At 44.4% G+C, this 17,871-nt stretch overlaps 1 protein-coding gene across 1 annotated transcript in view; it reads left to right on the top strand.

Moving 5' to 3' along the window:
* The first annotated feature begins 2,117 nt into the window (after positions 1–2,117).
* tpk2 (thiamin pyrophosphokinase 2) overlaps positions 2,118–17,871 on the top strand; it is a 23,009-nt gene continuing 7,255 nt past the window's right edge. Inside the window, exons 1-5 of the mRNA XM_086278960.1 lie at positions 2,118–2,256; positions 2,338–2,579; positions 11,113–11,176; positions 11,259–11,389; positions 11,506–11,624. Of these exons, the coding sequence (XP_086135086.1) occupies positions 2,187–2,256; positions 2,338–2,579; positions 11,113–11,176; positions 11,259–11,389; positions 11,506–11,624 (626 nt within the window). The 5' untranslated portion in view covers positions 2,118–2,186. The remainder of the gene's footprint in view (positions 2,257–2,337; positions 2,580–11,112; positions 11,177–11,258; positions 11,390–11,505; positions 11,625–17,871) is intronic.

Genomic DNA, 17,871 nt, shown 5'->3' with positions numbered 1-17,871 from the left:
CCAGCTGTGTGGAGTCTTTCATAAACTGTTTATGCTGAGTCTGAGTCTGCAGAGGGTCCCGGTGATGTGGAAGACATCATGCCTCGTCCCTGTACCAAAGACGCCACGTGGCCCCCAGGATTACAGGCCCGTGGCATTGACCTCCCACATCATGAAGACCCTGGAAAGGCTCATCCTGGACCAGCTGCGACCCATAGTAAGACCACACCTGGATCCCCTTCAGTTCGCTTATCAGCCTCGTCTTGGAACTGAGGACGCCATCATCTACCTGCTCAATCGTGTCTACACCCATCTGGACCAGCCGGCGAGCACTGTGAGGGTCATGTTTTTTGACTTTTCCAGTGCTTTCAACACCATCAGGCCGACCCTCCTGGGTGATAAGTTAGCAGCGATGCAGGTGGATGCTTCTCTGGTGTCCTGGATTGTTGATTACCTGACAGGAAGACCACAATATGTACGTCTCCCACAGTGTGTGTCTGACAAGGTGATCAGCAACACAGGGGCACCACAGGGGACTGTCCTCTCCCCCTTCCTCTTCACCCTCTACACCACAGACTTCAGCCACTGCACAGAGACCTGCCATCTTCAGAAGTTTTCTGATGACTCTGCGGTGGTTGGATGCATCAGCAGGGATGATGAGACAGAGTACCGGGCTGTGGTCGACTCCTTTGTCACGTGGTGTGAGCAGAATCATCTGCAGCTCAATGTGGCAAAGACCAAGGAACTGATCGTGGACTTCAGGAAGACCAGGAAACACTTGACCCCTGTTTCAATTCAGGGGGTCAGTGTTGACATTGTGGAGGACTATAAATACCTTGGAGTACACATTGACAATAAACTGAACTGGGCTAAAAACACCACAGCACTTTACAGGAAGGGCCAGAGTCGTCTCTATTTTTTGAGGCGACTGAGGTCCTTCAACATCTGCCAGAAAATGCTGAGGATTTTCTATGAGTCTGTTGTGGCCAGTGCGATCCTCTATGCTGTTGCATGCTGGGGGAGCAGGCTGAGGGTCGCAGATGCCAACAGACTTAATAAACTGATCCGTAAGGCCAGCAATGTTGTGGGGATGGAGCTGGACTCCCTCAAGGTGGTGTCGGAGAGGCGGATGCTGTCCAAGATAAAGACAATGTTGGATAACACCTCCCACCCACTCCATGACATGCTGGTCAGTCACAGGAGCTCGTTCAGTGAGAGACTGAGATTACCGAAAAGCACCACTGAACGACACAGGAAATCATTCCTGCCTGTGGCCATCTCCCTGTACAACGCATCCACTTAACACACTGTTTGCTGCTACAACTACACATGTTTCTTTTCCAACTATTTATCTATGAGTGACTTATGTATGTATGTATGTATATATATGTATATATTGTACTATTCTTAGTTAGTGTATTGTCTGTCTTGTCTTAATGTTGGTTTAGAATGGAGCACTGTAACAAAAAATAATTTCCCCCAGGGATCAATAAAGTATTCTGATTCTGATTCTGATTCTGAAATCAAATCAAAATTTATTTATATAGCACATATTAAAAACAACAGTGTTGACCATAGTGCTTCACAGTCAATAAAAACATGAGACAGTTAAAACAAACAATAGAAGAGGACAACAAACAATAGGTAACAACGCAACAAGCTAAAACAGCCAACTAGACAGAATCAAAAGCCAAAGTAAAAAAATAAGTTTTAAGACGTAATTTAAAAGACTGGATAGACTCGGCAGTGCGAATATGAACGGGGAGGTTAGTGGAAATAACAGTGACTTAGTAGTCATTATAATGTGTTTGCAAATTTGCAAATGTATGAAGATCATGGCTGCTCTCCTCGAAATAAGCTGCCTTTATAAGTTACAGTATCAGTATTGATATGCAGGCCCTGTATCGGATCACTACCAAAATTTGCAATATCATCGCATAGCACTAGTGGGGGGGAGACCTCATGATAAAATGATGGAGATGAGATGTGAATGGGCAAAAAAATAAAATAAAATAAGAATCTTTACTTCAGTGACCTTTTTGTTGCCGTCATTTTTCCCGTTACCCAGCGGGTCAGTGGAAGTGCTGCCTGACAAGCAGATCTCAGGGAGAAATCTCACAACAGCGGCTGTATCGTGGGCATGCGCAGTAGAGTGGCTACAGTGCTAGCAGCTGAGTTGTGTGTGCAGTTATTTAAAGACATTTAAAATGGCTAGTTGTTCTTGGGCAGAAAACATACTCCAGCTCCTCCGTAAAATGAATAACTTTTATTTACCAGGTATGCGGGTGACAGTAAGAGAAAGGATGAAACGGATGAAGGCAGTTTGATAAGTAACCACGTCTATATTTCTCTCCACAGGTTCGTGTCGTTCAAGCTGCTTTCGTTTTGAGATTGAAGGAGCCCAGGTCGGCTGGATACCTCCTCACGTAGCTTCGCTTTTAGCACGCTATCCAGACGTGTTCAGTCCGCCACACCAGGGTGCAGTGACCCTCTGCCACGGCCTGGACTCGTACGAAAAGAGATCCGAGGCTGTGAGTCATGTACTGCAAGCTCTCAGACAGGAGCCCTCTTTAACCTGCCTTAAAGGATGGAGAGATGAGGTGAGGCGCGCAAGTCAAACGTGTCTTTGTGTGGTTTTTCACTGGAAGCATTACATACTCTTTACCCGTGGCCAACTGTATCACGAGTTGTAAAACCAAGCCTGACCCCCAGCTCTGTGCCAAAGTCAGAATTTACTAAAAACCTTTCAACTTTGCAAGCAACGTTCCCTCTAATTTTTCATGTGTCTGAGCGAACACACAAACTCCCTGAGCGGTCCCTTGGACCACTGTGAGCAACAGCAGACATGTCTACTGTGGTCACGCCTGCATCGAATCCATCCAAATTATATGGTTTATTAAAATAAGCAAATTACAGCATTTACATTTATGTTAGACTACTTTTAATTAACTGCTTTAGCCCACTTACACGGGCGCAGCCAGTCACTTACTGACTAACACTGCAAAACAGAATTGTTAAGTTTCAATTGTAATTTTTTTTTTGTGCGCAACGCAGATTTTTTGTGTGCAGAGACCGCGCACGCGCGCAGCTTAGAGGGAACATTGTTTGCAAGTGTGTCCTCACTGCAACATCTGAGACTCAAGTACGCGCAAATGTAGAGGAAGTAGTGTTTGTAGGAACTGAAGGGTTCCTACAAACCTTTGGCGTTGTGGGTGGATTACACTGTCCTCTGTTTTGTGATACAATTTGTCCTGTTTTCTAAATCCAACATGAAAGTGAATTTTTTAAAAATTTTGTGACTCCAATTCCAGCTATAAAGTGTGTTTTGATTTCTAGGCCTATGCCCTACAATAAACACTGCTTTGAAAACGTTTTTGCCACCTTTCTTAGCATTAGTTTTTATGTGCCTAGGCCTAAGTAAAAGTGTGTGTGTGTGTGGGGGGGGGGAAGAGTCATATTTCTGTTCCACTAGTACCTACTTGGCTCCACTTGGCTCGACTCGGTTTTTTGGGTTTTCCATTGGGTAGTAGTTCCTTATTCCAGGTACTTTTTTACTATCTGTTGGGATTCCAAGTGAGCAGAGTCGATCCAAAAATGTGACATTGGTAGACTGCATTCCACCGATTGCCAGTCAGTGACATCACTCAGTGCTGTGGGGGGGCTCCCACGCAAATGCAAAGCAGAAGATGAAGCATCGCCAAACTAACTTCGTTCCAAGCCAAAGACAAGAAAATATGATGAACAGCCCCTGCTGACTTCAGCACATCCAAGGAGGAACAGTTCATTGATCTAACCTCTGATTCAACAAATAGGCTGCAGTTTAGGAGGCTGTGTGAAGATTTTCTTGTAAAACAAAGGAGCCTAGTGGAAAAAAAAAGTTTGGGAACCACTGACTCAATGTCACATAAAAGCAAGTCCTTCACAAAAATCAAACCTGCCATTTTTGTAATTGGGGAAGTGTCTACGCAAAAACCAATACCTTAGACCAATCATGATATGCATATTTATTTGGTCTTGGTGACTGATGATAGCAGGAACCAGGCAGAACAACCTGAAATGAGAATGTGTACCAGGAGATCTGTGAGCTGATGGCTGCTCAGGGATACCAGAGGACGTACAAGAGCAATCTCAACAAAAACCTATCAAATATAAAAGCGATTGCAGGACCATCAAGGACCACCACAGTCAGAGTGGTTCGATTGGAAATGGTTCAATCAAATGGACTGCATCTGCAGGCACTGACCGGCAAGCAACAGGAGGAAGATTGGGCTTGACTCGGCTACAGCATTGTTGGAAACCATAATGAGGATGGTGAGTTCTTTATGGGTTAATGCGTCTTTTATGCTAATTATCCTCACTTTGAACTCACAAGAATATTTTAAAGGTAATACCATTGTCTCCTATATGCAGACAATAACCTAGATGGTTAACTATCAACTCTAACTCCAAGTAGTCACTTCCAAGAACAAAATATTTTTAGCTCCAAGTACATTTCCACAATATTGTTGTTAAACTGGCTTTCATTAACCATCTCCCATTTCTGCCTTTCGCAAGAGGAAGAGGACCCACACCAAACCGGACCTGACAAGTGTACTTGAAGAGATGCATGCTCAGTGTCCTAAATCTGGCCCACCATGAACAGCACAATCGATTTGCTTCTCAGTGAGAGATGTAAGGCAATGGAGCAAGAAGCCATCTTCCAGAGGAAGGAGATTACAGAGTGCTACCTTCATCCAGGCATTCCTCTTTGTGCTGGGTGAGCTTGTACAGGCAATGAGTTGCCAGCATGAGTGACATTTTTACCCCTCAGCTATGAAAGGCTGATGTGGTATCGTCGTCACCCTGTTGGCGAGCGTGCAGCATGGACTCCTAATTTTGTAAATGTGATAACTCAAGAAGGAAGTCACGTAGGACATTTAAATTGAAACCATAGGTGCAACTACTAAAAATCGGGGACAGGTTTAAATCTCAGTGACCTTGACTTGAAAGGTCAGAGGTCAAGTTTTCTGAAAATCTTGTGAAAGCAATAACTCAAAAATGTAGGATTTTGAAATTAATACCATAGGTGTGGCTAGTAGGAGGCTGAGGGGTAGCACTGGCAGTCACCAGTATTTTTACATCATGAATGCAATAAATGTATATAGTTTAACTTTTCAGCCTTCATTTTGCACATTGTAAATCGTTTGGATTTTGCTGCTGACTATAATAAAGAATTCAGTGACCATTGTGTATGTGAGTTTTTTTTGTTTTTTGTTTTTTTTGGGGGGGGGGGGTTGTCTGTTACAACACCAGTAGGAAAAAAGTATGAACCAAACAATTATCAGTGAAATTTTGGTGCAATGACAGCTCATTTGTAATAAAAAGTAACCAAAAGAAATAATCTTCTTCGCCAGGTAAAGTCATCACAAAAAACACTATATTATTGGATGCGCCAATGCAGAAGATATTGCACATTTTAGTTATTGCAACAGTATATCAAGAAACTGTGTCATACTGGTGTCGGCATTTCCTATAACTCTGTTAGTGTTTAATAGGATTTAACATAACACAAACAAGTTAAATGTATCTTTTAACATTTAATTTGTATCACTGAATCTTGGTCACCAGGAAAAATAAAACTTAGAAACAAAGATGGAGACAGAACACAACTTTATTGTCAAAATTCATAGTGACATTAAACAGGAGTACGTTTGTGGGGACATGACTAGGAAGGCAACGGCACCTTCCCTTCAGTCTGCTGAAAGCATTATCAATAACCAGCCATGCTCAAATGATTTTCTTTTTTAAATGTCCAGTGTCATGAAATGGTTTCAAGAACAAGCTTTGCAAGGGACAAGCTGTGTCTCCAAGGATGTAATAGCTACCACACAAATGTTCTTGATGTGAGCTGGTAAGAGGTTTTCCCAGCTAGCTAACTCCCACAGTGTGAACATATTGGTATGGTATTCAGTTATATTGGAAAACAACCTAATCCAAGTTGGGTCTAGTTGAGTTGACTCAAGATGAGTAGGTACTAGTGGAAAAGAGGTTCATTTGTCCTCTAAACCTAAGAACTGGTTGTGCTACCCTTGGCAATGAGAACTGCAGTGCAAACCATTTGTCATGACTTGCAAGTGTATTAGAACATTATCATGCTGTATGGGTTATACAGCAGGATCATGCACTTCAGTTTCAGAGTACTATATGATATAGCAAAATAGTATTTTTTTTATTTTTATTTTTTATATACACACACACACATGCAACGGCAAGGGGGGAACAGCCCACCTGAGATTGGGAACTGACCTGAAAAACAGGAACATTGCAAAGCTTGAAACCTGGACTCTCTGTAGCCGATTACCAAGACTACGTAAAATACCCTTTGAGGATCTACTAGGTGATGTGAATGCAGCACTATGGACCATACCTACTGCAACCATCTGCAACTAACCAGCTGATCTACATCATGGCAGCAGTGATCAATGAGGTGCTTGGCTACAAGTAGAACAGCCACAAGGAGCAGTACAGTCCATGGAAAAGGAGGCTAAAGGCCAAGATCAAGGAAGCACGGAGGAAAGTTAGCCAACTATAGGAGCTGCAAAATGGTGCGATGAAGAAGGTGCCTAAGAAGTACAGCACGCTGTCTCTACCTGAGGCCTTGGAAACTACCAAGGAAAGACTGACAGCCTTGGCCAGCCGCTTTAAGAGGTACACCAGAAAGATAGAAGGCAGAACCATCCAAGGTATACAGAGACTGAGCAATACTGGAAGAGCATATGGGAGAAGGACACAACACATGACGGCAATGCTCAGTGGCTAGTGGATCTAAGAGCAAACCCCAGCAACCTCCCTGAACAGAGACCAGTAACCATTACAGTGGCAGACATCCAAGAAAAGGTCTCCAGTATGAAGAGTTGGACAGCACAAATGAACCAGCTGCTAGTGGATGAGAGACACCCAGAATGGTTAACCCCCAGAAGGAACCGGTTCCATCCATCTACCGGCCAATAACCTGCCTCAGTACCACATGGAAACTCCTGTCAAGCATCATAGCAGCTAAGACGAACAGACACATAGCTCGATAGCGGGGCACAGAAAGGGATTGGCAAGAGGAGGAGCCAAACGCGAGCTATTGGTAGACAGAGCAGTTGCCTGAGACTGCAAGACCAGGCTGACCAACTTATGCACTGTCTGGATTGATTACAAGAAGGCCTGTGGCTCGATGCCGCACACCTGGATCTTGGAATGCCTAGAACTATAAAAGGTCAACAGGATCCTAAGAGCCTTCATTCACTTGCTCAATGAATACCTCAGGCAGCAGAAACCCAAGAATGCAGAGAAAGAGGAGGCACCATTATGGAGGGACAGGCCTCTGCACGGTATGTACCACAGGCAGATAGAGGAAGTGGCTAACATCCAGAAATCCTACCAGTGGCTGGACAAAGCCGGACTGAAAGACAGCACAGATGCACTAATCATGGCAGCACAGGAACAAGCTCTGAGCACATAGAGGCTGGGGTCTACCACAAGACTCCAGATGCAGGTTGTGTAAAGATGCCCCTGAGACAATCCAGCACATAACAGCAGGGTGCAAGATGCTAGCCGGCATGGAGCACCATAACCAAGTGGCTGGCATAGTATACAGGAACATCTGTGCCGAGTATAACCTGGAAGTCCTCATTAGTGCCTCTGTGCTGTCTTCTAGTCCAGCTTTTTCAGCCACTGGTAGGATTTCTGGATATCAGCCACCTCCGCTATCTGCCAGTGGTACATACCGTGCAGGGGCCTGTCCTTCCATGATGGTTTCTCCTCTTCCTTTACTTTCTTGGGTTTCTGCTGCCTGAGGTATTCACTGAGCACGCAGTCAGGAAGATGGCCCCCTTCTTCCTGATGTATTCATGGATGTTCGTTGCCTCATCCTGGACTGTGGACACTCACTAGTCCCCGGCCTCCTTCCCTACGCTTAACATACAGCCCCAGGGTGCTGGACTTGGGGTGAAACCCTCCATGCATGGTCAGAAGTTTCCTGGTCTTGATGTCAGTGGCTCCTTTGGCCAGCTTATTAACCGAGCAGGGTGCCTGATCACGGGGTGTTGATAGCCTGGATCTTTTTCTTACCATTCAGTTGACTCCTCAGGACTTGCCTGACCCTCTGCAGGTACTCAGTGGTTGCAGCTTTCCTAGCGGCCTCTTCATGGTTCCCATTTACCTGTGGGATCCCCAGATACCTGTAGCTGTCCTCTATGTCTGCAATGTTGCCTTCTAGTAGTTCAATCCTGTCAGTTCTGGCTACCTTCCATTGTTATCATCAGACTACATTTCTCCAGTCTTAACAACATTCCGATGTCGTTCCTGTAGATAGATCCTGGTGGTGTGGATCAATGAATCAATGTCACGTTCACTCTTGGCATACAGCTTAATTTCATCCATGTAGAGGAGGTGGCAACAGCTCCATTCTGTAGCCAGTATCTGTAGCCAGTCTTGTTAACGGTGTCACTGAGGGGGTTCAGGCCTATGCAGAACAGCAGTAGATCCCGCACTTGATGTTAACTTGTGATATTGGCTTGAAGTTGGGCTCTAGTGTGAATATATATATATGTGTATATATATATATATATATATATATATATATATATATATATATATATATATATATATTAGGGGTGCAACGATACACAAAATTCACGGTTCGGTTCGGTTCGATACTTTGGTGTCACGGTTCGATATTTTTTCGATACAAAAAAATGTTCATGCATTTTTAATTTGTCATTTATTAAAATTATAAATATATATTTTAACTCAAAAGTACAGTTTTTAAATTTAACCCTAACCCTTGTGCGTGTTTTTTATTTTGACAGCGAATGCGCACCTGCGGACCACTTATGTGCAGCCCTGGTTATTTAGCTCATCATATTGCAGCCACAGAAATTCTTTTGTCCATGAAACCATAAAGCTGCACTTTCTTTTTGCCTTATAGTCTGATTTGTCATAACTTCTCCGTTTTGTGGTAAGCTTTTCTTTGGCTGTCACTTCTTCACCCTGACCTGTCTTATTTGGCTCAGCAGAACTGAAATGCTTTTACACACGCACTCACATAAGCTCAGCGATTCTCTGCGCGATCAACCTCTCACATGTTTAAGCTGCGGGAGATTTCACTTGTCATGTTTGCATAGTAAGCTAACGATTAATAAGACGATGTCAGAGGAATTGGTGCACAAATTATCATCACTCACAGATCAGTGCTGTCGCTCTCTATACACAGTTAGCACGATTGCAAAGTGAAAGCAAAAAAACAAGCGCAAATTCAAACGCGACTTCAATATGTCACATATTGACAGTGGCTCACCGATGCCAATGACATAATTACCCAGCTACATTTCTGAAAGAATGCAAAAGCATTGACATATATTTTTCCTACAATAGCCCGACGGGCAGGGAAGAGATAGATTTTGGTAGCCCGACTGAAAAAATCGCTAGCCCCGGGACGTCGGGCTAGCGATATTGCGAGCCCTGTATCTGATTGAGGAATCACTCATCTTTGGAAAAGAGAGTTTATTACAGAGAAATGGCTCTTTCCAAAATAAAAGCTATACTATCCGCTTCTTCTGGGCTATATTCTCAGCAGCATAAGGAGAATCATGTGCTAACAGCTGTCTAAATGACTCGGCTAAAGTTAGTAGCATGCTTGCTTTTTGTTGTCTGCTTCCACTTGTCTTTGCACTAGGATGATGTCGGCGTAAATGTGCAGTCATATTCGTTGTGTTCCCACTAGTGCTTTCAGGTTAATCTCGTTGAAATGACCTTAACGCCACAACACGGCAAATCTCCGTTAACGAGCTACCACCCATCGCTCCGTGCATGGGGCTAGACGGCCAACACGTTAACGAGCTAACTGCGCTAACACACTAGTTCACACCAATGTAATTGAGCATTGCATGGCACATCCAACATACTGTTTTACTTTAGTCCATGACTCGCTTACCTTCAGGGTCATATGTCACATGAAAACCAAAATAATTCCAAACGCCAGATCTGAATGAGGTTCAATTTGCCTGTTGCAAGGAGAGCTTAACTTCTGTCTCGCTAGCTTGCCCTGCGCTCTTCCTTCTGACTATGCTGTCTGTGTTGAACGCTCAGTGGATCTGCGCTGGACAGTGCAGCCTAGGCGGAGTAGTCAAACACAGATTCACTGAGCGCTCAACACAGACAGCATCGTCAGAAGGAAAATTGATAAAATAAATTACAAATGTTGTATTGTTCGATACATATGCGTACCGAACCGAAAGCACTGTATCGAACGGTTCAATATCGATACGAATATCGTTGCACCCCTAATATATATATATATATATATATATATACACATGCATATAGTGATTAGATTGCTCAGATAATAATAAAGTATAATAGTCCAGCCTAGAATTAATAAACATGAACACGCTTTTCAACATCACTCTGAGAAATGATGTTTCTAATTTTTTGCAATATCTTGCAAATAAAAAAAAAGCACTCCCACATATTTTATTAAAGTGCATGTTAAAGGACATGTGCTGGTCAAATTAGCTCCAAGATTTAGCACAGTGTTAATGAAGGCAAAGGTAATACCTTAGCAGTATTTGATTAAAAACCCTGCTTATGAGGATTTAAGACCAAGTAGAAAAGCATCAGTTTGATCTGACTGTAGGAGAAGAAAATTACACAATTACACAATCCCACACAACATCCAGCCCATAAAGGGCTGGATGTTGTGTGGGATTATGGGATTATGTAAATGTATCTATTTAAATAATCCCACTAACTGCATGACTTTGACTGGTGGAAGAAGCCGGAGAACCTGGAGAGAACCCATGCAGACACAAGGAGAACATGCAAACTTCATAAAGAAAAGCCCCGCCAGATGGTGGAGTCAAGCCCAGCAGCTTCTTGCTGTGTGGCAAGAGTCCTAACCACCATGCTAACCAAATTGCATTGCATTACATTTTGGCTTTGGGTTCAGTTGTTTACTTCTCTGAATGGTTATAAGCAGGTGGAATGAAAAGGGCAAAGCAAGATAGTTTCACTGTCTTAAATATAGGTGGAAGGTGTGAAAAAATGTTCAAGGTTAAATCAACTTACATGTTCTCACTTATAACACTAAAACATCTGTTCTTTCAGAAATACAGTGTAATGCCCAGATTTTCAGACTGCCCTTTGATGTGGATGGAAAGAGCAGCTACAAGTAGGTTTTGGAGCACCGTCTCAGGCTTTTATATTATACCTGTGTTTGAGCTGTATGAGCAGACCATGCTGCTACACTGCAGGTCTCTTTGGGGTGAAGCGGTATGGAGTTCATATCAATGGCTACACTGTCAGTGACAGTCAGGAGGTTTGTATGTGGTTGGCACGGCGCTCCCACACCAAGCAGACGTACCCTGGGCTCCTGGATAACATGGTAAGAATAGACTGAAACACTGACATACGAGACAGTGTGATGAAAGCATTGGTGCAGCATCTCATGTCAAGCTATTCCACTTCAGTTTCTTCAGCGTATTGCTTGTATCCTCAAAGGCAGCAGGTGGGCTGGCTGCTGGTGTTGGCATCAAACACACTCTGGTCAAAGAGTGTCAGGAGGAAGCCTGTGTTCCAGCAGCCATAGCTAAGAAGGCTCGTCCAGTTGCAACAGTAAGGTGAGCTTGATACACTGCTAAGAAGAAGGGGGTTAAAGAACAACGCTAAGGGTAGTCTACACTTTGTTTTCTTACTGACATATCTCCCGAAAAGACTCCAACTAACAGTGATTACACAGTAACAGATCAAAAGGCAAAAACAGAGCCTCCAGATCCCCACATAATAAGGGGGATGGGGCTGTGGAGATATATATATATATATATAAAAACACCTAGCTCACCCTCTGCGGGCGGTTTATCCTTCAAGCTCGGGTCCTCTACCAGAGGCCTGGGAGCTTGATGGTCCTGCACAGTATCTTAGCTGTTCCCAGGACTGCGCTCTTCTGGACAGAGATCTCCGATGTTGTTCCCGGGATCTGGTGGAGCCACTCACCTAGCTTGGGAGTCACCGCACCTAGTGCTCCGATTACCACAGGGACCACCGTTACCTTCACCTTCCACATCCTCTCGAGCTCTTCTCTGAGCCCTTGGTATTTCTCAAGTTTCTCGTGTTCCTTCTTTCTGATGTTGCTGTCATTCAGAACCGCTACATCGATCACTACGGCCGTCTTCTTCTGTTTGTCTACCACCACTATGTTTTGTGGTGGTTAGCCACCACCATTTTGTCCGTCTGTATCTGGAAGTCCCACAGGATCTTAGCTCGGTCATTCTCCACCACCCTTGGGGGCGTCTCCCATTTTGACCTCTGAACTTCCAGGCCATACTCGGCACAGATGTTTCTGTATACTATGCTGGCCACTTGGTTATGGCATTCCATGTATGCCCTGCCTGCTAGCATCTTGCACCCTGCTGTTATGTGCTGGATTATCTCAGGGGCATCTTTACACAGGGATGGGTACCGGTGGCACCGGTTCTGACATAAACGGTAGTAACCAGACCGAAAAGCAGCGCACATTTCGGTGCTTTATTTCGGTGCTTTTTTTTCCTGAGCTGTGATACACTTCTAGCCAATCATTTTACGTTTCCGAGGATAGTAGGCGGGGCCGGGTACGTACATTCTGTTAGAGCAGAGCTACAGATTAAAAATGTCCAAGGCGAAGCGGTCAAAAGTCTGGCTGTACTTCACAGCAAAATAAGCAAACTCAGCAGCCTGCAACAAGTGCTTTAAGCTGATACTGTGATACTGTGCAAAGGAGGTAACACCTCAAATCCGATGAAACACCTGGCGACGCATAGCGTTTTTTTTAAAAAGCCCAGAAATGCGCCGTATTTGATAGCTTGCTGCGAGACCTCACACCGTGCACGTCGGGTGGGTTGCCAGTTATCGGACCCAGAGCAACATCCCCCAAAAACCCGAAGAATAGAGTCCTGGCCCCTAGCCCTGCCAGTGTAGCAGAAATGATGACGGATGATGATGCAGCAGCAGCCGTTCTTCTCTGCGTGAGTAGCTTCATGTTGTTTGTGTGTAATTTACGTTGAGTAGGCTAACCACGTTATTACATTAATGCATGTGAGGTGAACTAGCAAACATCATCATAGCTACATGCGGCTGTCTTCTTGTTTGATGGCAGATACTCCCTTCACCCTGGCCAAAAAGGCTAAAATGACCAAAGAAAAAGTGGGAAACAGTTAAACATGAGAGGTTTTTGGACAAAGTTTGTGTTTTTTCCATTGATTAAGCACTGCTTCCAGCCAAGAGTGATGCCATATATGCCACATAGCTGCAGAAAAGGCACACATTGTTATCTTTTTACAAAAAAACCCAGCTGAACATGAGAGGTTTTTGGACAAAGTTTGTGTTCTCCATTCTTTAAGCACCGGTTCGAGCACCGTTTAAGCACCGGCACCGTTTCAAAAGTACCGATTTGGCACCGGTATCGGATAAAACCTAAACGATACCCATCCCTACCTCTATGTCTGCAATGTTGCCTTCTAGTAGTTCGATCCCCTCAGTTCTGACTACCTTCCCTCTCTTTGTTATCATCCGACTACACTTCTCCAGCCCGAATGACATCCCGATGTCATTGCTGTATATCCTGGTCGTGTGGATCAGTGAATCAACGTCTCGTTCACTCTTGGCGTACAGCTTGATGTCATCCATGTACAGGAGGTGGCTGACAACTGCTCCGTTCCATAGTCGGTATCCGTAGCCAGTCTTGTTAATGATCTCACTGAGGGGGGTTCAGGCCTATGCAGAACAGCAGTGGGGACAGAGCATCTCCTTGGTAGATCCCGCACTTGATGGTGACTTGTGCTATGGGCTTGGAGTTGGCCTCTAGTGTTGTACGCCACATCCCCATTGAGTTCCTGATGAAGGCTCTCAGGGTCCCATTGATCTTGTACAATTCTAGGCATTCCAGTATCCAGCTGTGGGGCATTGAGTCATAGGCCTTCTTGTAACCAACCAGGCAGTGCACAGGTTGGTGACCCTGGTCTTGCAGTCTCGGCTGATTGTTCTGTCTACCAGTAGCTGGTGTTTTGCGCCTCTGGTATTCTTGCCAATCCCTTTCTGTGCCCCGCTCATGTATTGACCCATGTGCCTGTTCATCTTAGCCGATATGATGCTTGACAGGAGCTTCCATGTAGTACTGAGGCAGGTTATTGGTCGGTAGTTGGATGGGACCCATCCCTTCTTGGGGTCCTTGAGGATCAGGACCGTCCGACCTTTGGTTAGCCATTCCGGGTGTCTCTCGTCAACTAGCAGCTGGTTCATATGTGCTGCCAGATGCTCGTGGAGGGCAGTCAGCTTCTTCAGCCAGTAGGCGTGAACCATGTCGGGGCCTGGTGCTGTCCAACTCTTCATACTAGAGACCCTTGCTTGGATGTCTGCCACCGTGATGGTTACTGGACCCTGTTCAGGGAGGTTGCTATGGTCTGCCCTCAGATCCACTAGCCACTGAGCATTGCTGTTATGGGTTGTGTCCTTCTCCCATATGCTCTTCCAGTATTGCTCCGTCTCCAGCCTTGGTGGTGCTGTTCTCTTATTGTTCCCTTGCCACTGAGAGTACACCTTTGCTGGTTCTGTGGAGAACAGCTGGTTTATTCTCCTGCCTTCTATCTCTTGTGTACCTCCTCAAGCAGCTGGCCAAGGCTGTGAATCTTTGCTTGGCAGTTTCCAAGGCCTCAGGTATGGACAGCTTGCTGTACTTTTTTTATGCACCTTCTTTGTCGCACCTTTCTGCAATTCTGTTAGTTGGCTAACCTCCCTCCGTGCTAATTTGATCTTGCCCTCTAGCCTCCTTCTCCATGGAGGGTACTGCCCCTTGTGGCTGTTCAACTTGTAGCCAAGCATCTCACTGATCACTGCTGCCGTATTGTAGATCAGCTTGTTAGTGTCGGTAAGCGTGGCTGTAGGTATCATCCGTAGTGCTGCATTAACATCATCTAGCAGACCTTCTGAGGGTACTTCACGTAATCTTGGTAACCGGCTACGGGGGATCCAGGTTTCAAGCTTGGCCATGATCCTATCTTTCAGGTCAGTTCCTCTCGCACTCAACGATCCTTCTCCTATCGCACTTGGGGCTTTGTACCCAATCTCCCCCCTGACCTGGCGTCCTGGCTCCCCCTTGCCGTAGCATTTATGTTGTACCTCGTCAATCTCTAGCTGTGAGAGTAGTCCCTTCTTTCGAATGTTGGAACACTGAGCTACTAGTTGTTTCGCCGTCATTGTGGATGTTGGGTATCGAAGAATCCATAGGTCCCTCATCCTATTCATGTAACCAATTCCGCCAGGGTTACTTGCGTAGTAGCATTCCAACAACGCCCTGTTTTCGTCTCTAGTAGCCCGCTTCTCGTCAGGGTGCCCTGGTTCCTCAACACCTGACGCGGACCTCGTTGATCCGGGCGACGACCGAGCCTGCATGCCTTCATATTTATGTGTCTCGCTCATGTCTGCAGTAGGCTCACTTAGCATATGGGGTCTAGCTTTAGGACCCTTACTGGATACAGACGCCCCAGGCGGGGATCGAACTTGCGATCCTCTGCTCCTATATATATTAGGGGTGCAACGATATTCGTATCGATATTGAACCGTTCGATACAGTGCTTTCGGTTCGGTACGCATATGTATCGAACAATATAACATTTGTAATTTATTTTATCAACTTTCCTTCTGACGATGCTGTCTGTGTTGAGCGCTCAGTGAATCTGCGTTCGACTACTCCGCCTAGGCTGCACTGTCGAGCGCAGATCCACTGAGCGCTCAACACAGACAGCATAGTCAGAAGGAAGAGCGCAGGGCAAGCTAGCAAGTCAGAAGTTAAGCTCTCCTTGCAACATGGACCTCCCCCACCCTCATTCAGATCTGGCGTTTGGAATTATTTTGGTTTTCATGTGACGTATGACCCTGAAGGTAAGCGAGTCATGGACTAAAGTAAAACAGTATGTTGGATGTGCCATGCAATGCTCAATTACATGGGTGGGAACTAGTGTGTTAGCACAGTTAGCTCGTTAACGTGTTGGCCGTCTAGCCCCATGCACGGGGCGATCGGCGGTAGCTCGTTAATGGAGATTTGCCGTGTTGTGGCGTTAAGGTCATTTCAACGAGATTAACCTGAAAGCACTAGTGGGAACACAACGAATATGACTGCACATTTACGCCGACATCATCCTAGTGCAAAGACAAAAACAACAAGCATGCTACTAACTTTAGCCGAGTCATTTAGACAGCTGTTAGCACATGATTCTCCTTATGCTGCTGAGAATATAGCCCAGAAGAAGCGGATAGTATAGCTTTTATTTTGGAAAGAGCCATTTCTCTGTAATAAACTCTCTTTTCCAAAGATGAGTGATTCCTCAATCAGATACAGGGCTCGCAATATCGCTAGCCCGACGTCCTGGGGCTAGCAATTTTTTCAGTCGGGCTACCAAAATCTATCTCTTCCCTGCCCGTCGGGCTATTGTAGGAAGGAAAAATATATGTCAATGCTTTTGCATTCTTTCAGAAATGTAGCTGGGTAATTATGTCATTGGCATCGGTGAGCCACTGTCAATATGTGACATATTGAAATCGCGTTTGAATTTGCGCTTGTTTTTTTGCTTTCACTTTGCAATCGTGCGAACTGTGTATAGAGAGCGACAGCACTGATCTGTGAGTGATGATAATTTGTGCACCAATTCCTCTGACATCGTCTTATTAATCGTTAGCTTACTATGCAAACATGACAAGTGAAATCTCCCGCAGCTTAAACATGTGAGAGGTTGATCGCGCAGAGAATCGCTGAGCTTATGTGAGTGCGTGTGTAAAACCAGCAGCATATATATTTTAGTTCTGCTGAGCCAAATAAGACAGGTCAGGGTGAAGAAGTGACAGCCAAAGAAAAGCTTACCACAAAACGGAGAAGTTATGACAAATCAGACTATAAGGCAAAAAGAAAGTGCAGCTTTATGGTTTCATGGACAAAAGAATTTCTGTGGCTGCAATATGACGAGCTAAATAACCAGGGCTGCACATAAGTGGTCCGCAGGTGCGCATTCGCTGTCAAAATAAAAAACACGCACAAGGGTTAGGGTTAAATTTAAAAACTGTACTTTTGAGTTAAAATATATATTTATAATTTTAATAAATGACAAATTAAAAAGGCATGAACATTTTTTTTGTATCGAAAAAATATCGAACCGTGACACCAAAGTACCGAACCGAACCGAACTGTGAATTTTGTGTATCGTTGCACCCCTAATATATATATATATATATATATATATATATACATACATACATATATGTATGTATACAAAATGTGGAAGTTGAATTTGTTATTTTTATCAGTATATTTGTTGCTGGACAGTAACAGGAGTCACTGTGGAAAAGGCTCATTCCGCTGTGATGTACCACAGAAAACCATCAAACAGCTTCTGTCTATAAAACCAGAACTATTTTTATTTGCAATATCTTTTTACATTTCTACATTGTATTTTTGATTGTTGATTGTTTGATTGTGATCTACAGATCTGTCACTTCAAAGCCTGCGCAGCTGCTTAGAACCTCTCAGCAGCTGCAGCTCGATCGTGTTGCTATAACAGGCAGAACAAACACAAGTCTGTGAACACTGTTTTTGCATTAATTGGAATAGTGTGATAAAAATGAATTAAATACTGGGTATAAGAAAACATGCGTTTTAGTAGTCAGAATGGTAGAAGGGCACCGGTACTGGTGTTGATATACTGCAGCTTTGGTGTGGCTGGATCACAGCCTCACAGTGACACCTCTGGAAGAACCTCCTGTTCTGGAGAATCATTGCTTTATGAAACAGTTAGTTACATAATTGGATTTTCAAAGAGACAATTTAGCTGCCTTTGTTTTATTTTA

Source organism: Aulonocara sp. 'chitande type north' Nkhata Bay, linkage group LG20, assembly GCF_057382095.1.
Source record: "Aulonocara sp. 'chitande type north' Nkhata Bay isolate Kocher_YH1m ecotype deep benthic linkage group LG20, A_spYH_male_GT1.1, whole genome shotgun sequence".
NCBI classification, from domain to species: Eukaryota; Metazoa; Chordata; class Actinopteri; order Cichliformes; family Cichlidae; genus Aulonocara; species Aulonocara sp. 'chitande type north' Nkhata Bay.
The sequence above is the reverse complement of the archived record's forward strand: the minus strand, read 5'-3'. Positions and strand labels throughout refer to the sequence as shown.